Genomic DNA, 19,108 nt, shown 5'->3' on the forward strand with positions numbered 1-19,108 from the left:
GAGCATCCAAAACTCGGTCTTGAATTCAATGCTTAAATCTCGAAGTTGTATTCTTCAATTGGAAGCACGCAGCGTCAGTAGATATTCCTCTTGGGAACAGCAGGATCAAACCAGCTGATGACATTACTTACCTTGGTCTTTCCATTGGTTCCTCATTCCTCAATAAAGTTCACACGACAATTCCTTACAGCTCACATTGAATGCCGAGTAGGACTATCGTCTGCTTCTTCTGTGACAAATAAGCTACGTCTCAACCGTCATCTTCTTTCAAAGCTTTTTAACTCAGTTGTTCTACCACATTATACATATATAGCACCGTTTTGGGAAATGTTTACTGAAACAGGCAAGTCAGAACTTCGCTCAGTTTTCTTTAGTTTCGCAAAACATCTTCTACGTTTCCACCCATGGACTCCACTATAGAAAAGCGGGTTTCTATATATAGTATGTGTCTTTTGAAGCTGAACCATCATGGGTCTCTGATTCTATTACGGTATGTATGGAAGTGTTTGATGGGTTCTGTATTCGTTTGTTTTCGGGTTTTTTTTTTGCTGTTGATTTTTTTGTTATGCTCCGAGTTTCTTTTTTGTATGACGGGTTATATATATATATCTATCTATATATATATATATATATATATATATATATATATATATATATATATATATATATATATATATATATATATATATATATATATATATATATGTAAACATAACCGGCTTGAGCCTTCTGTCCTCGCAAATACAGCTTTGCATCACCCTCTCCGCTTGCTATGGGTGATAGTGAGGGCCTTCGACCTTTGTAAATATTCAGTCACGATTGTCACCGTGTTTTCATGTTTATATTTTATTAGTCAATGTTAGTCATCTTTTCGTTTGGAAACATATTCTACAAATCAAAATTACTAGCTTATTAATTAGGCGTTAATCCCAGCTTATAGACAGGCATACACACACTTACCTCTATAAACATAGAGAGAGATTGATTTACAATAATCGTTTACGATAATTCATTGTTTCCTTTAGCATTTTTTTGAACTTGTGTCCCACTCCATATGAAAAAAAATTCATTAGCGGTTACCTGGAATGAAAAATACAGTGTGTGGTGAAATATTATTGATATTCTTTTATTGTGCAATATTGCAATATCTGATATCTTTGTTGCTATCCTTCATCCATTTCTTTTTTTCTTTCTTTTTACCAAAAGTGGTTAGAAATCTGATAATATGCGGTAGAAAAACATTGGTTTTCTACTTCCTTTCAAAACTAAGCGTGATAAATAAAAGACAACAGTTTTATTTTCTTACTTATAACTAGAAACAGCTTTCAAAAATGAAGCTTTGGATTCTGTTGTTGTGTTTCTTCCTAGGTAAGCTTTAGCTTTTCTAGTGCATGAATTACAGTTCTCTACTTGATGATTTTTTTTTGGTTTGAGGTCATAGTGTTCTTTTTAATGTCAATATGCATTCTTCCTATGAAGTAAATTTGAAAAGACAATTTTTCAAAATAAGAGTAAAGAGTGACGTTAAAACGAATGTAAATTGTCCTATGTATGGTGGCCCTACCGCCTCAAATATACACGGCAATTATATTCCTACACATTGAAGAAGGAATTTTACAGTTGAATTGAAACTTTTGCTGTTCTACCATATAGGCCATTTAATTTAAATACACAACTTATTTAAATAAGTTATTTAAATACACTTTATTTAAATTTATTTATTTAACTATCATTGTTTTCTTAAGAATAATTAATTTAGCCGTGTTCGGCTCTTGCATATGACCCTCGCTTCACTCAAGGCATCGGTAATTGGGGAGGGGGGCATTTGTTTCGCATAGACTGATGCTCTTCCCTTATTTTAACAGTGGCCCTTACTTCCCTCTTGTCGGCATTCGGTCCTTTGGCCCAAGTTATGTCCCTTGTTTCTCTAAGCTGGATGCACTTGGGTAAGTCCTTTACTAAAATACATGAAAACAGATTAAATACATGAAAATATTTATGCAATTGCAGTTTTTGAAAATAGTTTAGATATATAAAAATATGTCATTGCTATTTTGAAAATAACTCAGATACATGAAGATATTCATGCTATGGTATTCATTTTCTTTTTCTCATGAAGTCACTTTTCATGTTTTTTTTTTGGAATTTGTATGCAAGGATTTGCACCCTCACTTCCCAAGGATTATTTCCGGATAATATTGCGTTTCTAGCTTATAGAGTTTACCTGGAAATCACTGAATAGACACTTGCATTTATAAATATATAGATTGCCCTTGTGATAGAGTATTCATTCTTAAAACATTTAGATAAAGAAGTCAAACTTCAAATGCAATATGGAAGTGTAGAGGGGGTAGTGGTCCCCCAATCACATATAGTACGATTCGTATTATAAATTTCGCTCTTAAATTTCCTTTGAAAATCCCGTTTTATTACGTTTCTACTCGTTTACAACATCTTATTGTGAGTTGTCCTAAATATAGGATCAGCTGTTACCTCCTCAGCCCTTCTCTCTTTGCATAATATTTTAATATATTAATAAAAATGCCTCGAGGATAAGGGCTTATATAGGTGTAATTTCTTCATACGATAAAATGTCTAATTATGAGAGAGGCTGCCCCCTCTAACCCCTGCTCTTTGTGCTAAAATTTAACGTTCTAATCACAATTTGTCGATGTTTGAATACTGTCGTTCTTCATTAAAAGTGATCACTTCTGTAAAAAAAAGGTGTTACCGTCTTACCACCCATGTTGTATCCTTAGTTCAATACTTTGCTCTGAAAGAAGGGAGATAAGACGGTAAATTCGCTTCTCCACATTAATCTGAATGTGAATCTCGTATGTAAAGTTTAACAACTAGGGCCGAAGAAAAAATTTGGTTTAGGTCCCTCTTATTCAAAGCTCACAATGACCTCGTTGTAGATGGTGATCAGTATAACTATTAGTATTCTGCATACACAGTCATTAGCAGCCATTAGTTCCGCTTGGTGGGCGCATATGTTTAGAGACAAATGGGCCACCACCCGTCTGTGCAACCTCTGATATTAAGTGGCTATATAAAAAGTATTCAAATGGTTTTAAGCCTCTTATTTCAGAGTCTTTGCTCTCTAGTTCTATTAAGGCCAAAACTGTTGCCTTGTGGCCCAAAGGGGCTGAAATCAACTCATTATTGTAGCGCGGTGTGTATGTCTGCGAAAAAGGAACTTGAGGTTTAAATTTCTGTTCGAGTGAGTCTTTTTCCATTTTATTGCTTTAGATGCTCCCCTTATATTCATCCCTTAGATGCTATCCCTTAGATGCTATCACCCCTTTAAAGAAATATAATATTTAACAACTCGCATCATGTTGATTACCCTTCGAAGGGTAATTGGAGAATTGGGAATTTTCGAATTTTTACATTTAATTGCTTTGAATCATCTATTCTGGGGTTCACAGATGTCTTAAATTTAAAGTTCATTTCTTATAGAAACTATTTTTTTAGGTTTCCCCACCTTTTTTAAATCGTGCAAATATTTACATGCAATAACTTGCATTGGTAAATCTAAAACAACTAATTTTACATATTTGAAACTAACATACATTAGGCTCTTTTGATTCATGTATAGTGTAAAACTATACTTGATTTATTATTATAGCGCCAAAGTATCTAACATATGGGCGTCTTAAAAGAGGCAGTATGAGTGGAAAGGGCATGTTGTCTCTTCTATTTCAGCTAAAGTAAAACTGAACTTCAAAATCCATTTCGTACCAAGCAAAGCTTTTTTTTCATCAATGCTCATATACTTGCTTTTATAAATTGGCTAGCAATTCTAACAATTTGCTTTATTTTACATGGATTGACCCTCAATAAGCTCAAAAACAGAAATAAAATCAAATATAAATAAAAATAAAACCAAATAAAAATGATTTTAAAATTAAAAATAAACAGAAAAATCAAATAAATCAGAATAAAAATATTTTTTCCTCACCCACCTTAGACCAGACGTAGGCTTACTCATACCTGAAACCGTAATTTTCTAATATTTTTCTTATGGGTCTTTCAAAATTATGAAGTTTTAGTTCAGCACCACTTTTAGTCAGGGTTGCCACGTTGAAGCTTGAAAACAAATCAGCAAACGAATTTGTTAAATTTGACAATGATTTTTGTCCGTCAAAATTCAAACATTTACAATATGTTGAATCCTGAAAACAATTAAATCTTCAAAAAAAAGCTATTCCTCCTTATGCTATTTAGTACCATTTTTTTTAATTTTTTTTTATTTTTTGCTGATTTTTCAGCCACGTTTCTTTGATTTTATTACAGCACGTGCTACTGCCAAAAACTACGTATTGTAAGTCAATATATAGATTGTTGATGAAAACATATAGGTTTTTTTCGTTACATTTTTTCCATTTTTTAAGATATATACGGTTGTTTGAGTTTTCACTTAATCAATTGAAAAATCAGATTTCATTTCTCTCTCCTTAACATTCACCTTGCCAAGATGGACGAGCATTTTCATTTTGTGAGTTAAAGTGTTTCTGTGTTTGACTTTGCTTTCTCACTTAGCTCATAATTTTTTTCTTTTCCTTTTTTATTAATTCTTATTCGTTGTTCATTGTTTCATTTAATTATTCCTTTCTTATTCATTATTTTCTTATTAATTCTTTTTAATTTGTGTCACACAATCATGTGTGTCTTGATGGTTTAGGGTTGATTTATTTTAGTGAAACACTTCTTTTGCAAGTTTAATTATTTAATCAATTCACTTACAAGCATTTTCAGTTGTGCGAACGACTTTGTAGTGATATCCTCTTTTACCAGGGTTTTTACTAGTTTATTTTTATGTCCTCTCCTTCTTAAGAAAGTCATTCTCGTCATATATGGTGAACTTCCACACATATTTACCTCTCTTGATGACTTACGAGTACATTCGTACCCTCAAAAGAGGGGGCTCAAATATTTGCCGCAATCTGACGCTGCATTTGAATTCTATGCTAAACGTGTTTCCCTCCAGTCGTCGGATATATTTTAAAAATTTATTTATGTTTCTTTTATATCATTTTGAAAAACTACTTGGTTTCGATATCCAGTTAGTAAAATAGCAATGAAACATGCAGACTAGCCAAGTTTAACTAGCCAAATTTTAACATATTTTAATTTGTAATGACTACCTTATCTCCAAAACCAAAAACCTCTAAAACAAGACTATCGTATGTTCAGGAAGTCAGTAAATCAGGAACGAAGGTTGAAAATTTCAAAACATTGCATCTTGTGAAAAAGACGATTTCTGCTATGCAGAAGACGTCAGAAAAGGAATTGTTGACAAATTTTGTCGTTCTGGTTGATAGACTTTTAGATGGACATTGTTTTTCTAAGTTTAGATTGTCGATTGTTTTGTTCGATTGTCGATTGATTTAATTATCGATTGTTTTTATAAGGGATTCAATGGTTCTATAGTAACATATTTCCTGTACAATGACCTACGATCGTTTGACGTTTACAATCTAGGTAAAACAGAAACAAAAATAAATGTAGCTTCGAATTAATTGAACCGTGATAACTAAATTCTTTGATTATTCGAACTTCTAGCTCCTCTAGCTTGTACACTAATCTTATAATAGATAGTGTACCACTGAAAAATTAACATCCAAAAATGTTTATTCCTGCTATTTAAAAAATTTTCCGTGGATTTTTCCTTCAGTCTATACTTACAAGCTCCAAACAAATTAGGGGTATGTTTGCAGAATTAGATTTTTCTGGTGGAGTTCCTGCAAGTAATTGCTAGCCTTCTAATTGAAACTTGCCCAAATTCTGGCATTTCAAGGTATAATTGGGGATAAGGGTAGGATCCGTCTGTTTGGTCCTCCAGCTTTGTTGTTTTGTAGAACATTGATGAGTATTATTGGTTCCGTGGTATCATCCCAGTTCAGCTGAACTGCTATGTATCTTAGCGAGTCACTAAAATACGGGATTACCTTTAAAGCATTGAAGTTATACTACTTCTTTACTCCCGAGACATAAGTTCACATAGTATGCGGTGCAAAGATGATCAAAGTTCAAGAAACCTGCACTGCTCATTTCCTTCACAATGTATGGTTTTATTTAAACATTCTGACCTGTTGATCTGGTATTACTGGTCTTGTACATACAATATTAGGTTCAGTGAAAATCGCTCAGTAGTTACATCTATACAATTATTCTGGTTCTGTGTATGCCCAGGCTCAAGTTATATGCGGGTAATACCGGGGTTGATCATCTGCAAACAATAGATATAACAAGACAAGATATTTTAAAAAAAAGATAAAAATACACACTATAACAATATAAAAAAAACAAGACATTAAAGCTAATGTCTCGTTTTTTTACCACCGCAGTTATCACTTAAGAAGACTAGTTCGGTCGCACCTCGTGCTGCAGCATCACAAACAAATCCATATGCACAGCATGTAATCTTTGAGGAGGCTCTCTTGGCTACACCTATATACCTCGCATAACAATACCCCCTAGAGTTGAATTGCTTGAGTAAGTGAATATGTTTCGTAGGTTAAAGCATGCAATAGCAATAGCAGAATTTTCTTTCCTTCTTTTTGTTATTTCTACATAAGCTGGTGATTTTCTTCTTTGTCCTGAAGGCACTTCAAAAAAGTATAATCCCAGTGGTCTGACAGATGCTAAATGTTAACCATATTCCAACCAAATTTCTTCTAATATATATTTCTGGCATTATTTTTATCAAAGTGAGAGACCTGTGTCCATACATGTGCATTTTAACGTCTGAAACTTCCGAAAAGATCTATTATCCCCCCTTCCCAGTTTCTTAGGCCATCTGCTGTATACCTCAATACTTCCTATCGGATGTTCGTCAGTTCTTGCAGATTCTATATTACCCTATCAATTCTGCCAAATGCTATTTACCTCAATATTTCATTGGACAGCATGTTCCACAAAACATTTAACACCCGTAAGTAAAGGGCGTAATGCTTTACATTACTGCATACCTCCATACTTTCTAAAGCATCAGCTATTCCCCCAGATTCATGACACATTCAATAAACACCTGACACGTGTTCCGTGCTAAATCAATGGTGATGTTTTGCACTAGCCTCTACTAGATGATATTTTATGAACTCGATTTTTATTTCTTTGAATTTTTTATTTTATGAATATTTTGCCTCGTGCTCACGACTGGATAAAAAGCTGATTTTTATATTTTAATCTGTTAACTCTATTTTCTTTATATTCTCAAATGTTACAACTAAAACTTTATTATTTTTTGATTTTTTACATTTTTACATCTATTGACTTTAATTGAATAGCCAATCTGCAAAAGCAGTGATATAGATCAAAGACCTCTCTGCTAGTAATTTAGACGAGTTTATCACTTTTGACAAGCTATTCAGATAGGGAGTCTTGCACAAATACTAGAACTGACGAGCCAACAGGCATGATGGAAGTGTTATTTGCAGGATATCCTCACAAGCTATATAGTTGCTGCTTTCTACTAGAAATTCAAAAGTTACCTATACCTTTACTAGAGCCTTCTAACCTCCTCTGTGCCATTAGAGTGAGATACAGGGCCGTATCGGGGATTTTTGTTAGGAGGGTGGAGTTAAAAAACTTTAAGAAATGCATTAAAAATATGTTTTCATGTATTTTATTGTATTTTTAGGACTTAAACAAACATTTAAGGGGGGAGGGTTCAAACCCCTTAAGCCCTCTCCTGAATTTAAGCCCTCACCATGGCGTGAGAGCCACGCCATGGTGAGATACTATAGCCTCTGACGGAACAATTATTTCAAATAGAATACCCACCATCATTTTTAGCAAGCTTTCTGGCTAATTTTGGCATAATACTCCCTTTAGTACTCATTTTGAGGCTGATAAAATATAAACATTAAGAATTCAAAGTAGAATATCGGGCATCCAGCTTTTTCCGACCCCTACAGATTGTAATATGCCTGCCAAATTATTGTATATCTTATTTGGGACATTCAATAGTTTGTGGCTATCAAAACATCTTTGGAATTATTTTCGATTACTAGTTTTGAGTGCAATTTAGTGGAGCCAACTGCAAAAGGATGCAAAATTCGTGTTTGTTGTAAAAATTTCTTCAGGAAGTGCTGAAATTTTATTTTGACGGATTTTGGCCACACAATAGTCTTGAACTAGGTGGCGTAGTAAAATATATTCAAAATTTGTGTCAACAAACTTCTAATTTCTATAAAAACTTCAATTGTCAATATAATAATGCTTCTCCCAAAAATCACCACCTTTAGAAACAAAATACTTAATAACAAATAGCAATGACTTACAAACACTCCAATTTCAGAAAACTGGGATTTTTTACTACAAGCATTTTCGTTTCGTCTACAATTGAGAAATAAGGGGAGATAAATATACCAAGCTAAAAAGTATGTGAATTTTAGTAAATAAGGTAAAAAGATCCAAGTGAAAAAGTTGCACTTAAGTTAAAAGGTACGCCAAAAAAAAATTATAATGTATAAGAAAGATAAAAAGGGTAAAAATGTAAAGAATGAAAGGTACGTTAAAGTGGAAAGGTCAGCTAAGATTTTTAATACTTTTGCTATTTCAAAATCATAGGAGTTAGGCACTTCATTGCCACAAAATAAATTTATAAATGATCATTTTAATATCTAATAGTTTACCCCTATTAGTTTAGATTGAAAGCCGGACTGCATTTACCCCCCCTCTCCTAAAGCTGCTAGGTGGCCTAGAGACCTTAGACAGGGAACTACTAGTCCGCAGTCTATGCTCCGCTTCCAAATAAGCCACGCTTAAAAGGGGTTCCGAACAAGGCTCTTAAAATGAAACAAGAAAACATCTTCAACTTTGATTTATTCAATCAGATAAGCTATTAATATGTTATTTTTTAAATATAATAATTAATAAGACTAATTAGAGGGAAAGGAAGAGACATCTATTAAAAAATTACAACCTTAAAAAATATTCTTCGCCTGTAAGGTAAGTTCTGGTGGACCTACCAAACAGAAGGTGAATATACTAATTATGTAAAATATACTGATGAATATACTAATTATGTAAAATATACTGATTAATAATTATGATTTCTTATATAAAGCTATCAATTAAGTAATATAATGTATATTTTATAATCGTGATCAGACTCAATAAATTAGGTTATCAAATTACTGTATCATTGAAATTAATTTATTATCGTTCTATGGTTAAGAGTAAAGCGTGGCTAAGTAAAAATGAAATGCAAATATACCTGTATTTGTTATTAAGACTTATATCATTGAATGTATTTTGGACAGGTGTTTTACGAGATATGAAAAAAAAAATCACACTGAAGTAGTAGGGATAACCAAGGAAATTGGCTGAGTCCACCATTTTAAGTACTTTAAAATTTTGTTTCTATTTTAGATTACTCCATTGGTGAGCAATTCGTCGCCAGGGAGAAAATTCCTGGCCTTTGGGGTGAACGTTACCTTAGATCGATTGCAGAAGGAGGTAAGCCCTTTCGCATTTGACTATTTGCCACTGTTTGGAAACACGAGGTTGTTAAATAAAAATGTAGCTCAAGTGATTAGAGTGACATTCAATGATAATTCAACAGAAAGGTGAAATATTTAAACAGTTTTGGGCAAGGTAAGAACGAAACTAGATTCAATAAAACTCGAAAAAAAAGACAACCTAGATAAATGAAATCAAGATCTAGGATAATCGTAAATACGCTAATAAAGAATAGAAAATAAGAGAAAATATATAATACATAACAGAAAAAATAAACTAATTAGATAAAAAGAACAAGGTATGTATTCAAATGAAAGAGTCCTATTAACCCTTAATACAAACAAAAGTTATTCTTTATATGAAGCTTGGGCCCTTATTATACAGAACATTTCGGTTTTCTTTTCAATTCCGATCGGGTTTGACCATTCGTACTTGAAACGTTGTGGCGAAAAGTCGTAATTCAGTTTAAATAGAGAGGGTTCGAATTGGGTTTGAGCCCCTCAAATGCGCAGAATAGTTTTTTCGACAATGACGGATTAATTGGTAAAGTCTCTCTCCACTGCCCATGTGGATGTTTTAGTTATTCTTACATTGATCAAAATTTATCTGAAACCGTGAAACCAAAAAAAAAGAAGCAAAACGGGACATAAAAGTCCCAATTATTTATTGTGGTGGATTTTAATCGGTTGCAAAATTCACCCCCTCCCTCAAAAAACCTGTTGAGAAAGGAAAAAAAAATCAGAAAGCCCACGTAACAAGGTCGTCCAATTTCAAAGCAATGTGATACAGACTAATAAATACTACTGATAACAAATGATGTTCGACGGGATAGCAACCCGTTAACACAGGAGAGGCCGAAGACCGAGACCGAGTCCGTTGATTTTTGAATTAAATTCAAGTTGCCATCAAGTCATGGCTAATTGCCAAGACGGATAGTCTGAGTGAGAGAGGTAAAGCTGGCATAAGCCTTTCTCAGGATTATATGAGAATGATGTCATTTTCACTTGTTGATAGTATGCAGAATATTTTGTGTTGTGTCAGCATAAGTTTGAAACTGAGGAAGGGGAGACGAAAGTGTGATCTTGTGTCACAAATCGTAAATTGTTCCTTTGTGAAGTGTGCTCCGGTGGAACCCAGGCTTCATGCCTCTTTTCAGGATCTTTCTCATGGTGACACCTGAAATCAGGGGAGAGGACAGGGTTTCATGTTTCTTTTTTTCAGTATTTTGTCTGTTTGAGTACATTAGGCTGACAATTTGTTATCTTTGTGTGAGACTGACTACCAAGTACGGAATCATCTTGTGGTAAAAACAAAAAAAAATGAAAACCTATGGTGCAAAATCCATCCATCCATCTATCATCCATTCATCCATCCTTGGGCACAACTAAGATAGATAGTGATAGAACTTAGGGATGATTGTTGAGTAGAATCATGATGGAGAATGTCGACTGGACTTGTATGGAAAAGAGGATGAATTTGCTTGGACTTCACAAGTCAACGAGTGACGGAAGCCTAATAGGCTTGCCCGCTTAGAGTCTCAGACGGACTGCGGTGTTTTAGGATTAACACATGACTGGATTTATTATGGATTAAATAAAAAAAACAAGTTTTTTAACTGAAAGTAAGGAGCGACATTAAAACTTAAAACGAACAGAAATTACTCCGTATATGAAAGGGGCTTTTCCTCTTCAACGCCCTGCTCTATGACTCTTTCTCTTAACTCTACTTTTTAAAACAGTGAAAAACTTTAGCGTAAAGAGCGGGGCGTTGAGAAGGGAACAGCCCCTTTTATAAATGGAGCAATTTCTGTTCGTTTTAAGTTTTGATGTCAGTCCTTACTTTCAGTTGAAATGCATGTTTGATTTTGGCTCTCCGCACATAAATAATTAAAATAAAATTTGCATATTAATTGTTTTCGGCTAAATGGCTTTCTCATAGTTTTAATCGGAAGATTTTGAGAAAAAAGGATTGAGGGAGGAGGCCTACTTGCCCTCCAATTTTTTGATTACTTAAAAAGGCAACTAGAGCTTTTAATTTTTTACGAACACTTTCATTAGTAAAAAATATACTTCTACATTCTTCTTCTAACTTCTATATTCGTATGTTTTTATTACGTATATGAGGGGGTTCACCCCCTCGTGAATACCTGGCTCTTTACCTCGCCATGCCTAGTTGCTCTCCAATTTTTTGATTACTTAAAAAGGCAACTAGAACTTTCAATTTTTTATGAATGTTTTTATTAGTAAAAGATATACGTAGCTTACAAATTAGCTTACGTAACGAACTTCTGTATTCTCATGTTTTTACTAAGTATATGAAGGGGTTCACCCCCTCGTCAGTGCCTAGCTCTTTACAATAAAGCTTAAATTTTGTCCCAATTTCTTAAGAATGACCCCTGAATCACAAAAGCCGTAGAATAAATAGTTGAAATTACTAAAAATACATTAGCGTAAAGAGCGAGGCATTACGAGCAGGTGAACCCCTCATATGCGTAATAATTTCTGTTCGTTTTAAGTTTTGATGCTGCTCCTTACTCTCGGTTGAAAAAACTTTTCATATTTATTTTTTCACTTTTTTTTTCAAATAATGCTAGAAAGTCCTGCGCCCTCTTCATTGAAATTCTCTTCCCCAATGCCAAATTTCTCCATGGAAAAATCCTCCCACGTAAGCCCCCTCAACTTCCCCCCACCAAACCGAAAAAATCTACCTGAAAACGTCTGTACACTTCCCAATAACCATTAGTATATGTAAACAACGGTCAAAGTTTGTAACATGCAGCCCCTCCCACGGGGACTGTGGGGGAGTAAGTCTTCCACAGAGACATAGTCATTAGGGTTTTCGTCTATGGTGAATAAAATGGCTATCTCAGAATTTTGATCCGGTGACTTTGGGGAAAAAATGAGCGTGGAGGTGCCCTCCAATTTTTTAGTCACTTAAAAAGGGCACTAGAACTTTTAATTTCCGTTAAAATGAGCCCTCACACGACATTCTAGGACCACTGATTCGATACGATCACCCCTGGAAAAAAAACAAAAAAAAAACAAAAAAAACAAATAAACACGCATCCGTGATCTGTCTTCTGGCAAAAAATTCGAAATTCCACATTTTTATAGATAGGAGCTAGAAACTTCTACAATAGGGTTCTTTGACACGCTAAATCTGATGGTGTAATTTTTGTTAAGATTGCATTACTTTTAGGGGGTTTTCCTCCTATTTTTAAAAATAAGGCAAATTTTTTCAGGCTCGTAACTTTTGATGGGTAAGGCTAAACTTGATGAAATCTATATATTTAAAATCAGCATTAAAATACAATTATTTTGACATAACTATTGGTATCAAAATTCCGTTTTTTAGAGTTTCGGTTACTATTGAGCCGGGTCGCTCCTTACTACAGTTCGTTACCACAAACTGTTTGATTTACAATATTTTAGTCTTGCAGTGAAAAGTCTGTTCAAATTTCTCATTTATTATTATAAATTCAGATTATAAGTTCAGATATTTTCATTTATATTATAAATTCAGATATTTCAAATTGTTTATTTGAACTAATGTCACACACTGAAGACACCAATGAATCATCATTTTCTGGATTAGCCAAAAAACAATCTTTCTTTGTGTTCGTAAATTCCATTATCTTGACATCGGAAACGCAGAAATCATACTCTCATATTATTCTAACAATTGCATCCTCCTCCGAAAGCATCCTTTTAATAGCAATCTAAAACTTTGCAAAGGACTTTTTACAGTAAAGGTAGGATAGACGTAGTTAACTTGGTCACATTTATTATAATGGCGAAAAGGTTTTAGCATGAGAAATACAAACTTGATCCATCCAGTAATTGCATGCTTTTACTTGAATGGGATATCTTCTTTGTAATTTACATGTAATTATTAAAACTTCGCGAAGGAATTTGTATAGTTGAGTTAAGATAGGTGTATTGCCATTGCTCACATTTATCATAATGATAATTGGAGCACAGACGAAGCTTGCTATCAGATCTGTTTGGAATCGTGTAGTTTTCATGCGACTAGTTACCCAATTTATCAAACCACAGAGGAAAAATCTGGAACACATTCCTACTCTCATTCAGATTTTGAACTAACTGACAAATGCAAGATAAAAAAAACCTTTTAAGCTTATTACGATGAATTTAACCTTTTGCAGTCAATACCGAGAACTCGAGAAGAGAAAGTCACCACATATATACGAATACACATATACAATTTAACAAACCATACATATCCTAGCCGATTCAAAACCACAAAACCAGAAAAATAAGGGCAAAATTTTTAAAAAGCGAGGTAAATTAAAAACGAAAATCGCGCAAAGATTGGAAACTTTCGAAAAAACGGATGTACGTGAACAAAATAATGGAAAGGGTGAAATTTTGGGTCAAAAATTTGAAAAAGACGAATAGCGTGACTAAATTGTTTCAAATGGTGAAAACTTCGGGACTACAATTTGGACAAGATGCAATGGCATGTACAAAAATTTAAGATGGTGAAAATTTATAGATAAAACTTGAAAATTTCAGGAAAAAATTGTAATAGTGAAAAATTACCAATCTAAAAACAATAAATTTTAGAACCTTACAAAAAATTCCAAATAGTGAAACGTTTGGGATAAAGATTTTTAAAAGACGAAATGGCGTGAACATAAAATTCAAAATGGTGCAAACATTGGGGCAGAAATCTGAAGAACACGAAATAGTGTTAAGAAATGAAAAATGCTGAAAACTTTGAAACAAAAATTAACATGTCATCAAGTGAAAAACGGGAATTCTTATCAGCAAATTGAAAAGACAAAAACTTACCAAGTAAAATTTGGATTTTTTTTCTTTGAAATGAGAAAACTGAATACATCAACTGCTATCCTGGGACTTAAAAAGGACATTTTCATGTAACTTGATTGAATTAGGTTTGAATTAGGTTAGTTAAGGGAGGCTAGAGTGGCACCAATCTAACCTCACCTAATTTAACCTGTTTAAGAGGGGTGAATAACATATTTTCTGTGTACTGCTTTGAGAACGACAGAGATAGATACGATAGACGGAGATAGAGATGCAAATTTGAGAAAAAATAGAGAGGGGGTGGGTAAAAACTCCATTTCAACTTGGAATTAAATTTGTTTATTTATAATTGATAAATCATACTTGATTTAAGGTTCATAGAAGATCAGATATTCAATATTGACATTGTTCAGGCTAAGCTGCCTTTCATCTTCTGCCAGATAGACAAGGTGTGGTATGTTGAATGACGGGAAAGTGTCTTTCTATATCTTTGGGAGGCAGCTTCTAGGCCGAGAACCTTGTACTTGGCTGTCAAAATCTGTCTTTGGGAGGTAGTTACTATGTACATGATTTTTCGTACAATTTTCTAGGTAAAAGTTTGGAAACATTTCCTTGTCAGAAAAGAGTTGTTTTCTTTCCAAATATTTCAAATTCCACTTTGTCTTTCAGGAGTACTGAATATTTACCCTCCCATGCAAGAGTTCTTGCACCCCAGTTTAATCTACAGTGTTGCAATCTTCTGTTAATTATCTAATGAATGTTTAGTAAATCGAATCTAGTAGTATGATTATTATGCAGTAATATTTTTGCGCAGTCAGTCTTTCCTGGAACATCTTTGGTGGGTCCGAATCCTTTCTCATGTTAAATTACAATATAACGGGCTATAATATAATTTGATGTGAAGTAGCTTTTGGTTTAAAGTGGGCTAAAAAAATGTATTGCTCTGGTGGATTTGGTATTTTCCAGAGTGTTTTACCAAAGTTTTCGGTAGTTCGAATGAAAAGTGCTAAGAAATTCAAGGCAATTTAGTGTTTCACGGAATGGGGTAGTCTCCAAGCTCCCAAGACTGTTCTAATGAAGGTAAAGGGCTAATACTGGGTAATGAGAGGATCGATCTTGTAGACAGGTCTTCTTATCTGGGTATTATTCTTAGAAACTATAGTGGATGCAGTTAAAATTTAAAAGCAGAATAGGCAAGACCTAGGGTATTTTTCACATTTAAAAAAATTTGACAGAGTAGAGAAAAAAGTCTGCGAATCGAGATTGATTTGTAGCAACGATCATGGCAGGTGTCTAGCATGGTTTTGAAATGTAGACCTTTCGAAGTCTAATTGTACTTCAATTACTGAGGAGTCTTTTTTTCAACAAAGCCTAACCGAGTTTGCTGAAGTGTAGCTCTTTTGTTAACTAAGATAATAGAATAAAAATGTGTAAAAAAAAAAAAAATCGGTATCAAGCTGAGAAACGTTTGAAGTTTCAAAACTATTTCTTAGTCAAGTTATTTCTAAATATACTGAAGTAAAGTTTCACTTTAGTTGCTAAGGTGTCTTTTTTCCAAAAGACTCCAATGAATTTGCTTAAATGTGTCTTTACAATTTTAGAGGACCGAATAGAAATGAAAAGGAAACGTTTCAAAATGAAAAAGTTTTCAAGTCTCAAACTTATTTCCTAGTAGTGTTTTCCTTCAATCAATGAGGCAATTTTTTCAAAAAATTCGAGGGAATTTTACAAATATACCTTTTCAATTCAAAGGATTAAATAATAAGGCTTAAAACGTGGTTCAGTCGCAACCTTAGAAAGTGTTTTAGTTTTGAACCGGTTTCTTATTCAGATAATTTCTGAACATACTTAGGTAACATTTTAATTTAAGCACTAAAACTTTATTTTGTTTTGAAAGACTCTTCTAATTTCAATTAAAAGTATTTAGTGCACGATTGGGAAGGCTTTCAAAAAGTAAATCATCCCTAAGCAAACAGAGTTGTCTAGTTTCCAACCAATTCTTAGCCAGGTAATTTCTGAATATACTAAAGTGACATTTTACTTTAATCGCAGAGGTTTTTTTTTTAAGAAACATAACCAAATTCACTTTAATAAATCTGCTTGATTTTGAGCACAATCTAAAACAGTGTTTAAAAGGATTCAGCCTCGAACTAAGAAACTTTTCTATTTTAAAAATTAGTTCTAAAGTTGGGATTGATGAATTTGGTGAAGTAAAATTTTTTTTGATGGGTTGAAACACATTTTTTTTTCCGAAAACTCAACTAATTTTTGTAAATAAATTAATTTTTATTATTTTGTTTCTATACCAGATATAAAGAGGCAAACTAGCGATATTTTCTTGATCAATCAATAAGAAAAATCCAAATAAGAATAAAATTTAGAATAAAATATTTAGAATAAAATATTTATAGAATAAAATATTTATTAAAAAGAGAATAAAATATTTAGAATAAAATATTTAGAATAAGAATAAAAAATCTCAATAAGAATAAAAATTCTTGAAAAAGAAACAAGCTTTCTAGTTTCTCTAGTTTCTGGAATACAGATTGAAAACAGCCATATTACATTTTTCAAAACAGAACAATAAAACAGCCTAGAACTAGTTAGTTTAGTATTCTATGCGATATATGGTTGGTGAGCCATGTATCTCCAATATTATGAACTACCATTTAATCCGGTCAAATCAGCAACATCAAAGAAAATTTAAAATGTATTCCAAATATAAAAAACATATTTTTATGTAAATAGCTTTTTTAAGACATAAAGTGAAGAAAGTAAGCACAAAAAAAACTATGAAAGACTTAGTTTGAAAACTAAGATGTATTACAGTCTTTTTAACTTGTGAAAAGAGAGAATTCTTTGAGCCTACTCAGGAAGGGTGTTCCAAGCAATGTGAGACAAAATTTAGGTGACTAAAATTTTATCTAAACATGAACTAATACAACAGAAAAATTTCCAGGCAAGTTTCTTCAATAAGACTTTCAAAAAGAAGAGTTTCAGTGTTATTTGAATTCCCCAGCTAATAAGAAAACTTATTAGAGGAGACAAAAACTGACTTTTAGTTACAGCTTCAAAAGTTAAGTAATTAAAACGAGTCACTTATTTTTCGATATCATTCTAGCTCGTACCTAATAGACCCTATATAACATAATTCCACAAATCAGAAAAATTACACAAAAAGTTGAGAGAAGCGAGAGAAGTTATATAGCCCGTGGACTGCAAGGTGTAAGCTTGCCCTCTTTCGAGGATCGGAAACTAAGTCTGGTTGTTGCCTTAAGCAGACTCTGGGTAACTTGCACTGCTTAATTCTCTTCTTAAGCGTATCGATTTGAATTTATAAAATTTTTTACCCAAAGCTATTAAGGGAACAACCAATGCATTTTGTAGCATAAGTTGGCAACTTTTAAGAAAGAGAAAGAGATAGGAAAAAAAATCTAGAGCGGTAAAGACTGTCAAAAATTCTATTCAAGTCAAAACTGTTTCGAACCTTTTCGTCGCTGCTAGGCCAGAAACAAGCACCGGAAAAACTGAATTTCCAGTGAACTTCCGGAAAAATGAAAACTGAATTAAAGACATTTAACTAGAACCTATAAATTTTTTCATCCTCCCCCACTTAAACGGAAGTTGCAACCAACTTGAGTACCGCAGTCGGCAGTTATGAGCTTGCTCTCATTCGAGGGCCAAAAACTAAGTCTCTTTGTTGCCTTAAGCAGACTTTGGGTAGCTTGCAGTACTTAATTATCTTCCTTAACGCATTGATTTGAATCTATAAAATTATTTACCCAAAAGTGTTAAGGGAACAACCAATTTATTTGGTAACCTAATTGACCGAGGCGATTTAGTTCTTTCGTACTCAAAACTCGGCGACAACTTGATTTTATTGTTAAATGAAAAAAGAGGAAAAAACGTTGAATTTCGCGTATTTATATTAAACCTTCCCCAATGATTCTCTCAAGACTTGATTAGTCTACTATGGCGTGTGTCTGCAGTTCAAGGCAGGCTGTTTCTACTATCCAAACGTCGTCATCGATAAAAAAGATTTATTGTGAGCTTAGGGCTACTAATTGTCTCTAATAGAGCATTCCTGGATAACTAATTAAAGTTTGGGTCTGTACTATTATAATTCTTAGTCTCAGTTATCAAATAAGGTAAATTCTGTTAATTGTGTTACTTTTACAGTTTTATTTAATCAGTCCACGTAATTCAAATAGAATGCAAGTGTAAATTAAATAGATCTAAGGTAAATCTAAGAGCGTTGAATAACTTTGATTGATTAGACACAACTTATTAGTTCAATTCAAAACAAGCTATTTACTAATTATTCCTCTTAACAAGAATACATATTCCTTGGACCTTTGTTAAACATTCATCTCAACAGGGAAGACCGTTGACTGAATTTCCCTAGACTGGAAAGAACTTTAAATTCTTAGCTTGACTAATAACACTCCTCTTCCCCTAGCTTCTTAGCATAGACTTTTCGGCTACTTGACTGAATAGATGGCCGAACCAGGATTGGCGCAGTAAAAGATCAAACTAGAGGGTAGAGAAGATAAACTTATCTCTGGATTCTAATTCTATCGTATAGACCTTAGATAATGAATATCAGAGTTAAGTAAAACTGGAGTCTAGGAAATTCCAACCTCTATGCGTAAAAATATCGTACTTAAGTTCCAAAAAAACACTTAAACTGGAAAAAGGGGGTACAACGCCATTAAAGGTTTGAATCCCTTGTTGTGAGTTATTCTACCTTGAGCCCCTGGTTGTTCTAAGCACATATCAATAATCTTATTGTGTCTAGGAAAAAACTCACTTCTCGAGTTCTTAAGAAAGGGACGAGTCTTAAG

General features: G+C 33.3%; 1 protein-coding gene across 1 annotated transcript in view; it reads left to right on the forward strand.

Moving 5' to 3' along the window:
* Positions 1–1,223: 1,223 nt before the first annotated feature.
* Positions 1,224–19,108, forward strand: part of LOC136025261 (uncharacterized) — a 44,161-nt gene continuing 26,276 nt past the window's right edge. The window contains exons 1-2 of the mRNA XM_065701116.1: positions 1,224–1,368; positions 9,385–9,471. Coding sequence (XP_065557188.1) covers positions 1,332–1,368; positions 9,385–9,471 — 124 coding nt within the window. The 5' untranslated portion in view covers positions 1,224–1,331. The remainder of the gene's footprint in view (positions 1,369–9,384; positions 9,472–19,108) is intronic.

The sequence above is a fragment of the Artemia franciscana genome, chromosome 3 (genome assembly GCF_032884065.1).
Source record: "Artemia franciscana chromosome 3, ASM3288406v1, whole genome shotgun sequence".
Classification (NCBI taxonomy): Eukaryota; Metazoa; Arthropoda; class Branchiopoda; order Anostraca; family Artemiidae; genus Artemia; species Artemia franciscana.